Source organism: Miscanthus floridulus, chromosome 3 (assembly GCF_019320115.1).
Source record: "Miscanthus floridulus cultivar M001 chromosome 3, ASM1932011v1, whole genome shotgun sequence".
Taxonomy (NCBI): Eukaryota; Viridiplantae; Streptophyta; class Magnoliopsida; order Poales; family Poaceae; genus Miscanthus; species Miscanthus floridulus.
Window position 1 is genome coordinate 140,254,271 of NC_089582.1, and position 11,263 is coordinate 140,265,533.

The window sequence follows — 11,263 nt, forward strand, 5'->3', positions numbered from 1 at the left end:
CTTTTTAAAGCAGCTAGAAAGCTTGTACACAATGCTCCAAACGCCAAACTAATTGTTCGATGCACAAGAGGGCACGTTGGGCTGTCGATCGGAGTCGAGATATCGTACCACTTCCTAAGCCGATCGCTAAACGTTCTATATATTTTTGTTCGACAAAAATTCAATCAAGTGACATGACGCGTAATATTGTTTCACGTTTCGCATAAATGTTTCAAGTGTCAAACATTTGATTTATAACTCATGTTGTACACATATGCACATAAATATGATGCTCATGCGATGTTTAGCAAGAACCATACAACGTAACACCGAGGGTGTTACATCACGGGAGACCCACCACCCCCACGGCGTGAGCAGCGCATGGCCCGGGACCCTCTGCCCCCGTCGAAAGCCGACGCCGCCCTCCCCGTCCAAGTCCACGTCCCCACCCCGCGCGGCCTCTGCTGCTAATCTATTTGGCATTGATGTTGCAACTGCAACTGCAACGCCGCCGCCGCCGCCGCCACCTCCTCCTCCTCCTCCTCCTTCATCCGCAGCTGGTCCTCACTCCTCTGTCCTCCTCAAAAGGCTCCCTCAAAAGTCCCAGAAAAGCTGCCCGCCGCTGTCCCAGAACAAGTGAGTGAGTGAGTGAGGGCCTCTGCCGTCCATCAATTGCGCCGCCACCATATAGCCGTCGTCCGACGCCTCTGCTGCCGCCATACGCCATGTCCACGCTTAAATCATATGCACGTGGACGATCACGTCAGCTTCTAACCCTCCTCGTGTCTATTTTGGGCCTGAATGAAATCACTTAAATACATTAGAGAATCAAACGTGTGATTTCATAGTTTGAGGACCTAGACGAAATCCGCCCAATACTTTAAGGACCGGCTGTGTAATTTACTCTTAAAAAATAAAAAATAAAAGGATCATACTCCCAAAAGACAACATATCCTGATGCCCAGAGCCTCTGAAACGCACGTCCGAAAGAGACCCTTATATCCTTGTGTTCTTCTCAAAACGGCAGCATGTAGCCCTAAACTAGTACCCAAAAAAAATATACATGTGTGTGGGCGGCAGAGCGCCAATCATTCAACGCATTCTAGAACGAAAGGCGTTCTCTGAATTTATCTTCTCTACCGCGCGCGGACAGGGACCTCCCGCCTCCGATCGCTGTCACAATAAAATCCACCCGCCCCTGGTGATCCATCGATCGATCTCATCTCAGCTCTCGTTCGGCCGTCGTCAGTCACTCGCTGACTCGCCCAATGTAAAAACAAGTGCCCACGATCGGCGGCAATTAACTTACTTTTCAGCCGCTTGCTCGTGGAGCAATCAACCACGTGATTATATATTCACCATTCCAAGTCAGCAGTCTTCGTTGTTTAATCGTCGTCTCTCTGCATGCGAAGCACATATGAGTCGATGTTGAAGCGAGGGACAACGGTCTCGTGTGTGTTTGAACCATTATGAATTCGGGCTGGTTGGCGTCTTGACATCCGAACGTCTGCACCCGCAGTCCTTTTCTACGTCGTTTCATGCGCTCACGCGGGACCCACCCCACCAACATCGAGAACAGGAGGGAGGAGGAGGAAACACCGAGGCGAGGCAGCCGAAGGCGATGAGGGAGATGTAATACTCGCTCTACGTTTAAAACATTCAGGTGCAACACTTGCAACATACGTCTCAAGCAACATTTGAAACATGCATCTGAAACACTTACAAAAATACCTGAAAAACACTTGAGACCATTGCAATAATATACTTACAACATATGTGTAAAACATATACAACATCCAAAACAAACATACTTGCAACGTACGCCTGGAAAACAGATGAAACATTGGAAACAGAAGCTTGCAACATACGTGTACAACCAGTGGAACATATGCAACATCTCGATCTACTTTTGCAATATCCACATAAAACACCTGCAACACATCTATGAAATATCTGAAACATAGGCTTGCAACATGCGTTTTTCACCTTTCTTCTGTACGACGCAGCACAGAGCGGGGGAACGGCCGGTTCTAGCCAGCCAGCGGCCGAGGAAGATGGACGACGGTCGATGGGAGGTTGCGTCAGCTCAGCCGACGGCGGACTCAGCGTCAGTCCTGACGAGGATGGAGGACGACGACCACGAAGCGTGGGCAGAGGCGAGGAAGACGAGCGCACGGGCAAGAGGACGACAACGACAACAACGGGGGAGATGGGAGGTCATGCCGGCCGGCAGCAGCAGACCTCCCGATCCGACCGATGGGAGGTCACACCGGCCAGGCCGGCGACGGACCAGCGCCGGAGCTGCTGAGGATGGAGGACGATGGCCACAGTAAAGCGCGGGTAGAGGCGCGGAAGACGAACGTGGCAGAGTCAGGCATGGATGGATAAGGCCGTGCGGGATGGGCGAACGGGCATCCAGATTTTTTTAATGGAGAAGCCGTCTAGGCGGACCGATCGCCCTGACTTAAGCATTATCGTTATGAATTTTTCTCTAGTTCACGGTGAGAAGTAAATCAAATTGTACCTTGCCTTGTTAAATTAATGTGATGAAATTCTAATTATATATGTCAAGGTGGTCTATGATTTTCGCCATTCCATTTCTTCACGGGTAGTGCTAGAATTTCTAAGAGTTTTATGTCCTGTTTTATTGAAGCTGTTTTTTTTTGCTAAATAGGTTAAAATAAAATAACTCCTCAAGTGTGAAGCACCTTAAAACCCACTCTCTCAAGGGGTGAGTATTGGATTGAGATGAAATACTCTCACATTTACTATGAGAAGTAGTTTTACCGAACGTTTTTTAAATGGTATGTTTTATCTCCAGCAGTGAAGCTGCTCATGGAGCCGGAGCAAAAAAAAAAAAAGATTGACCCACCAGTGAACCAGTGCTGTATCAATCCGTCTATATAAGCTAGACGCCCTTTGAAAAGGGCTAAACAACTAATTAAACATGATAAATGACCGACTAAACGAAAACGACATACCATTGTGTAGCGTGTTTAAGATGTGCAGACGGGCTAATCAACCATTTAGACAATCAATAGAATTTCTTAATTTCCCCCATCGATTGATAATTTCTTATGCACCATTAATTTAATTATTGTTTTGTTTAATCACCGTTCCCTATTTCTTCAGCACAAGCCCTCTCACCATGCATGCCATGCGTTTACCTACCGGGCTCCCACAGTTGACAGTCCTAATCTGCAAGCGCGCGCGGCCGCATGGATGACAACAAAGGGTGTGCGTGTGTACTTGACAAACTAATAATCTCATAACGAACTGTTCATATCAAGTGCATTAAACAAAACCAAGTTGCGAATACGACCACATGGCTGATGTCTTGGAGACGGCTTTTAACGTCTCTCTATCTCTCTGTCTCTACTCGATCGATCGATCGAGCTTCCTTCTGCCTTCCTCAGTTGGAGTAGGAATACCCTTCTCTTTCTCTCTCTCTCTATACCAGTCTAGTACAACTAGTACGTCCCAGGCCAAAGCGTCACTCTACCATAACAAAATCCCAAGGCCTTTTAAAGGAGCAAGCAAGCAAAGACATAGGAGGAAGTTGAGAGGGAGCACGAGCAGCAAAGCGAAGAAGCGATCGAGGATTCGAGATGGAGGTGGTGGTGCCGGTTATGGCGCCAAGCGCACCGTGCAGCCCAAGAACCGCGGCGGCCATCGCCGGCGGTGACCACCTCCCGGCCTACTGCTACTTCTTCTCCAGCGCCCCGACGAGCCCGTCCAGGGCGAGCTACGCCGGGGACGGCGCCGCCTCGCCGGGCGGCGGCGGCGACGAGGCCACGTTCGACTTCACGCTTGGATTCAGCGGGCAGCTGCACGAGGCCACGCCGATCCTCGCGGCGGCCGACGAGCTCTTCGAGGGCGGCAGGATCCGGCCGCTGAACACGCCGCACCCGAGCATTCTGCTGGTCCACGACGCCTCGAGCTCCTCCTCCTCCTCCTCCTACTCCGCCTCCGCCGGCGGCCCTCGGTGCTCCCCGAGAAGAACCGGCAGCGCGCTCGGCGGGGATCATCGAGCGGAGGCGCCGTTGGAGAGAGGCAGGTCCGGCAGACCCACCGCTGGCGCTGCCTCGACGGCAGCGGCTTCGTCCAGGAGCAGGAGGGCCACGCGGTCTCTGTCCCCGTTCAGGGGCGGCGGTGGCCTGGACGACGACGAGTCCCCTCCGCCCCCAAGAACCTCCATGATGCGGGGCTGCGGCAGCGGGAGCAAGAAGTGGCGGCTCAAGGACCTGTTCCTCTTCCGGAGCGCGTCGGAGGGCCGCGCCACCGGCGGCCGGAGCAAGGACCCGCTCTTCAAGTACACCATGCTGCCGTCCTCCTCCTCCACGTCGTTCTCGCACCCCCACGGCCAGTCCCAGAAGCTGAGGAGCGGCGGCGACGGCAGCGCGTCCATGCGCAAGGGGAGAGGCTCCACGGCGTCGGCCAGCGACATGCCGTACGCCATGAACCGGGCTGCCGCCGAGGACGGGCGGCGCCGGACGACCACCACCACGCCGCTGCCGTTCCACCGGAACAGCCTCTTCGGCTACCTCCGCTCCAACCCGGCGATCCACAGCATCAGCCGGAAGCTCGGGGGCAGCAGCAGCAGCAGCCACTCCGGCTCCTCCTCCAACTCCAATCGCGGCGGCAGGCCGACATGATCCGGCCGTACACACCCTCGCATGCATGCACCGCGCCGTCCAGAAATCTTGACTACGATGCTCGATGCAGAAATGGCCGCCGGAGAGAAAGCGTCGTCGCCGGCCGTTTTACCTGTCTCCCCAGCTTTTTTTTCCCCTTGTAATTTTGCTGCGTATTCTTTCGTTTCATGTGAACCACAAAGGTTTCCATACTAGTAGCAAGTGTAGATATGTACGTACACGGTGGTATTCTAAGGATTTTTGCACAAAAAAAGAGAGTATATTTTCCTCTCTTCCTGGCTCTCGTCCCATGCCCTTCGATCAGACAGACAGTTGGGTATCTTTCGAATCAGCAAGGGCGGTCCGATCCCGTTTTCGCGCCCGTGAGATCGCGACACGTGTCCGGATTAGCTAGCGAAACCCTGCATCGGATCGTGTTTAAAATCAGATCGGTGCAGGTCACCAACATGGGAACACTGTGTGGAGATTCCATCGGGATGCATATTTGGGATGCTGCAAGATGGGTTTCGCGGCAAATTGCCCGTGTCCTGAGCTGTGCCTGCCGTACTATAATGCTTTTCTAGCACTGCAAACTGTCACAACTGATGCATGGGTTTAGGTTTAGGCCAGCCACTGCGTAGCATGGATGGAATAATCCGCGTAGGATAAGCTGGGCGACCTGACATTCCCGGGCTTAAAAAACTGCATGGGTGAGAGCAACTGGTGTTGGTGTGGTGATCAGAGTGCAAATTAATGTTGAGTAAAATATTGCACTCTCTCTTGTACTGTAATGTGATGATGCAAGCAGATGCATCACCCATTTGCATGCCGTTTTGCCTCGCCTTGGAGGCTTGGATTCTCATCTGAATTTTCTCCTGCGTGATTTGAAGCCTCAGTGAAATTCAGCGGACGGACATCTTTTCATGTTGATTCTCGACGTGCGTGACGTGAGAAAGGCAGACATGCAAGGAACTGATGATGCCTGCGCTTATGACCATCGCTACTCGTAGAACCCTAGTAGGTTGCCTGCCAGGGAGTGCCAGCTGTGAATCTTCTCTTTTCTTCGCCGCGGGTCAACACCAACCAACAGCTCCTGCTTGCCCAAAAACACATTTGTGTGTGCTATGCCTATAATGTTATGGATCGATCGGCAACTTGTGCTAGGAACAGTCAAGAATAACGGGCCCTTACTCCAACGATGTGTTCAAATCCGTAGCATGTTTAAGTTGGCCCTTGTTTAGTTGGAGAAATTTGGATTTTTGGGTTACTGTAGCACGTTCGTTTTTATTTAGCAAATAGTGTTCAAACATAGACGAATTAGGCTCAAAACGTTCGTCTCGCAATTTCCCACCAAATTGTGCAATTAGTTTTTCTTTTCGTCTATATTTAATGCTCCATGCACGGGCCGCAAACATTCGATGTGACAGGTACTGTAGCAACTTTTTGGAAGTTGGGGTGGAACTAAACAAGCGCTTGGATACAATTGTTGGTATGATCTCCATTTCTCCCACTGGATATACTACCTTTGTTCGGAACAGGATGTAACATTTATGACATCAAATACAATACCATTAGATTAATTATATAATATATTACTTATTTACATAGTAAGTCTATAAGGATATAAATATTGATCTTAAACGCGGATAAAAACCTTGTCCCAGCTATTTTTTACTCCCCAAGGGAATACGTCCTTCAAAGAAATCTCCAAGACTCGATGGGGTCTTGTCCCAACTAAGCCCTTCCTTTATGCATAGGATGCCACTCTTTAAAATAAAAAAGAAAAGGACCCTTTCCACTTCTTTTTAAGTGTTGCCCTTTATGAATCTTGTCCTGCATGGTCAGGAAATAAAAACCTATATAGTTTTAGTGGCATTTTGTTACACACAACCTCTCCAAAAAATTTCCACCTATATATTGATTTTTTTAGTAGGTCCCCTCATTTCTCTAATTTTCATATAACTATATACTCTTCATCATTTAAAATTATTTCTTGTATTTTCTCTAGTAGCAGCTCCCACTCTATAACCCATTTAGTTCCAAAATTTCTCAAAAATCAAACACCCAGTCTTCTCCATCCCAACACTAACTAACTAAAGCTTTCTTATTATTCTACAATAGTCATATACTTTGGGAAAAGCTAGTTTCAGAGGGATATCCCACAGCCACACATCCTCCCAAAACAGGATGTGTTTTGCTATTGTTGACTTTGAAAATAGCTCTAATTCGAAGTTATGCCTGATTTTGTGCAAATCCTTCCAGATCTCCGAACCCTTATCCCTTTTGCTCACGGCAGAACTCTTATTTTCAGATATTTTGCTTTTTAATAAATTGCATCATACATCTTTCTTTTTGCAATTGTACATATATCCTCTACACCCATTTTAACAGGAGTGCGACATTCATAAACCTGGTGTTAATGATGCCTAATCCCACGAACTCCTTTGGTATGCTAAAACCTGTCCCACAAATGATGTTACTTTAGACAATCTAGTGGGTCCTATTTCGTTAGTTTCAGAGGTTATCCTAATTCATAGCATGTAACCATTAATCCCTGCCACTTACCCAAACGTAGACTCCTCATAAACAAGGCAACCGCAACTAATTAATAGGGTGCTCTAGACCTCCTAGGGCGCTCACTTGAAGCGCGACGTTCGCATGTTTAAATTCTTTTATTTTAATTTAAATGATACACAAATCTTTTGCGTATTCGAGAGAAAAATTAATAGGGTGCCATGGTAATTTCACATCTCAACTATTTCATCCTATTATTGCTGGAGTATAAAATTTTTTGGACCAAGTGAGTGCTTATATTTATATGACATGTTAACGTTGGAGTGTGACATGATATAATGTGTATTGGGAATGGCCTGCCTGCCTGCACTCAGCGTATACTAGGGTTAGTATTCTAAAAACGAGAGAACAACGGTGAAGAGACACACTAGACAGCCCCCTGGATTTCATTAGGAGGTTACTGGATAGAGAGTGAGGGTTCAAAGTTCAAATTCAGGTTGGCTACTAACCTACTATGTGGAAATTTTACTCCGCACTTGTTAGTCAGCGGCATGATAGCCCTCTACTGATGCTAGGGTTGTTCGCTAACAACTTGACGACAATTATTTATATGCCACCACGACCTACACCTTTGAAGTGAAAATATATCAAATGACAGGCACGCATAGCTCACCATCTATCAAATACACCCTCCGTCCACAAAAGAATGTAATTCTCGTTTCTCGAGAAGTCAATCAATTTGAACTTTGAGATAAATTATATAAAAAAATACTAACATTCATGATACAAAATTAGTATCATTAGATTAGTCATAGAATATATTTTCATAATAAATTTATTTGAATACATAAATATTAATATTATTTGCTATAAATTTGGTCAAACTTGAGCTACCTTAACCGACACGGATCCTATAATTATATTCTTCTGTGGACGGAGGGAGAAATACAATAGGATTTCGCATTCCAGTGTCCCGTAACCAGATTAAATTTTCTGGTTGCAAAGCTACACGGAAGCCGGGACCAAGAACTCAAGAAGGGACCCGGCCACGAACACGAACAAAAAATGAAACCCCCAATCCAATGCGTGGATCCGCCGAGTGTGGGAAAGGAAAGGGAAAGACTGTGGTCGGGACGTCGGGTCCAATCCGGTCGGGCAGGCAAACAGTAAAATATATAGACTAAGGGTCTAAGGCACTAGGCCGAGGCTCCCACAGGTTGACACGATCTGTTTTTGGTGCCCGGCGACCTTTAGCCCTTGTTTAGTTGGACCCCAAAATCCAAAAAGTTGCTACAGTATCTGTCACATTGAATGTTTGCGGTCCGTGCATGTAGTATTAAATGTAGACGAAAAGAAAAACTAATTGCACAGTTTGGTGAGAAATTGCGAGACGAACGTTTTAAGCCTAATTAGTCAATGTTTGGACACTATTTACTAAATAAAAACGAAGGTGCTACAGTAGCTCCAAAATCCAAATTTCGCGAACTAAACCAGGGCTTAACGCCGGATGCATGGCCACAGCGTACCCTCTACAGCACGATATGCTCGCACATGCACATGAGTACTAGGAAGGAGTAGGAGTACCTGGCAGTACGCCACGGTCCTCCTCTCGTGTCATCGTTCCAAGGCCTAAAAATTTTTGCAAAATGAGAACTGTAGTTTTTCGTTGTTATTTGATAAATAGTGTCTAATCATATTTTAATTAGGCTTAAAAGATTCGTCTCATAGATTTTGTCTAAACTGTATAATTAGTTTTATTTTTTATTTATATTTAATGCTTCATGCATACGTCCAAAGATTCGATATGACGGGAAATGTGAAAAATTTTGTAAAATTTTTTGTAAACTAAACTGGACCCAAGAGGGCAATAGGCGCAGCAGCAGCAGCTCATTCCTTGCTTGTTCCAAAGCTTTACAGCACCTGTTACTGTAACGTCGATCCCTTGTGTTGGGTGGAGTACGGGACAGGAAAACCAAAGTGCGCGTAGCTAGCGCCGCGACAGATTGCCTATATGGGTAGCCTAGCTAGCGTAGCAATTCAGATCTCAGCTGTTCCTTGTTATTTACTCCCAGTTCCAGTTTGTTTGTCGTTTTCGGTTTTCGTGCTACAAGTTTGATTCGATTTGTAGAAAATACATACAATATTTGTATCTCCAAATAAATTTATTAAAAAACTAGATTCAAAGATCTTTCCAATGATACTAATTATGTACCATAAATATTAATATTTTTTAATATATATTTTATCAAAGTTGTTTTTTGGAAAACGAAAGCGATAAATATTTTGGGACGGAAGGAGTATAGGGCTGTGTCTCGTTTCAGGAGCTAAAGTTAGTAGGATGCATATACATATTAGTAGGGTGCATATATATATGCTGCACATGATGCAAACAATGCAAAACCCCAGGCAAATACTCGCTCCGTTCTAGATTATAAATCATTTTGATTTTTTTATATATCTATTTTAATATATATTTAGATATATAGTAAAATAGATGAATCAAAAAGTCAAAGTCAGTAGTCGGTTGGTAGAACTACCAGACTGTATCGCCAACCCAGCCCAGCCTCTCATCAAACTCATGCAGGTGCAGGTGCCCACCCAGACACCTTCGTTAATTGCTTGTCCTACGAAACCATCGCATTGGTCATGGACAATTATCAGTTTATCACCAAACCGGGATGCCCAATCCCAAACAAAGTACTCTACTCTATTTGATGGACGAAGCAACGAGCTAGTATTTCCCAATTAATGCCGACACATAGACCGTCAGTTTTTTTAAGACAGCAGAAGGATTCAATATGCTTTTCTTTTACCACGTCCAACTCTGGAGTCTGGATTGAATTGCGCACGCACACACACACAGAAAATCTAGATATGTTTGGTTTAGCCGTTTAGGCGATAGTATAATAATAGAGTGTAATTCTGCAGCGTGCGTATTTAGCATGATATGCTTTGACTCGCATCTACGACCGAGGCTGGGCTGGTGTTGGTTGTGCCCGTGTGAAACTAGCCGCGCGATTCGTCAGAGCAGCGGCTCAGCGTCGACGAAAACATTGACTCGGTGCAACAAGCCGACAGACACAGGCAGAGGTATGGCATGCGTGCCGCTCGTGTACCCGCATGCGCTCACCACGGCCACAGGCAGTCAGCAGTCAGCACGTACAGTACACCTCAGTACCTCACACCGACGACTTGTCTAGTGTCTACACACCACAGCCCGGGCGGGCCCCGGGGCCCCAACTCCCAAGGCGTCGAGGCGAGGAAAGGGTAGAGCCCTGTTCGCGAGCAGGAACAGCCTGACGACGGCGGCGAGACGACCTGCGAGAGCTTCGTGCTTCACAAAAACATGCCGGAATGATGGCTCCGATTTGACGTCGCTGTACCTCAACTACTGTGTGACGCCGAGCGCATCGGGCCTGATTGGAATTTTTGTCCCGGCAAACCAGCTGCCTCGGCACACACACCAACTCACCCAATTTTAAGCCAGTGGGTGTTTAGTTGGGTGAATTTTGGATTTTGAGCTACTGCAGCATTTTTATTTTTATTTGATAATTAGTGTTCAATCATGGTTTAATTAGACTCAAAACGTTCGTCTCGCGATTTTCAATCAAATGCACAATTAATTTTTTTCGCATATATTTAATGCTCTATACACGTATCACAAGATTCAATATGATCAGTACTGTAGCGTTTTTTTTAGAATTTGGCCTGGCAACTAAACACGGACTTAGGGTGCTCTACTGCTCTTGCTACCACGATTTGAATTTCAAATAGATCTCGGTCAAACAGGCCCTTTATATACGAAGATACTCTTAGGCCTTGTTTATTGGTTGTTTGGTTTCAGAGACTAAAGTTTAGTTCGTGTCACATCGAACGTTCGGATGCTAATTAGGAGGACTAAATATGAGCTAATTAAAAAACTAATTACACAGGAGTGGACTAATTTACGAGATGAATCTATTAAGCCTAATTAAGCCATCAGTAGCACATATTTACTGTAGCACAACATTATCAAATCATGGACTAAATAGGCTTAAAAAATTCGTCTCGCAAATTAGTCGCAATCTGTGTAATTAGTTATTTTTTTAATCTATATTTAATACTTCATGCATGTGTCCAAATATTCGATGGGACAG

At 46.2% G+C, this 11,263-nt stretch overlaps 1 protein-coding gene across 1 annotated transcript; it reads left to right on the forward strand.

Moving 5' to 3' along the window:
- Positions 1–3,387: 3,387 nt before the first annotated feature.
- On the forward strand, positions 3,388–4,894 carry LOC136547238 (uncharacterized). The gene has a single exon (XM_066539204.1). The coding sequence runs from the start codon at positions 3,588–3,590 to the stop codon at positions 4,632–4,634; it is 1,047 nt and encodes a 348-aa protein (XP_066395301.1). The 5' UTR covers positions 3,388–3,587; the 3' UTR covers positions 4,635–4,894.
- The last annotated feature ends 6,369 nt before the right edge of the window (positions 4,895–11,263 follow it).

Excerpts from the sequence above, each read along its gene's own strand:
- LOC136547238 (XM_066539204.1), top strand. The coding sequence starts at position 3,588 with ATGGAGGTGGTGGTGCCGGTTATGGCGCCAAGCGCACCGTGCAGCCCA.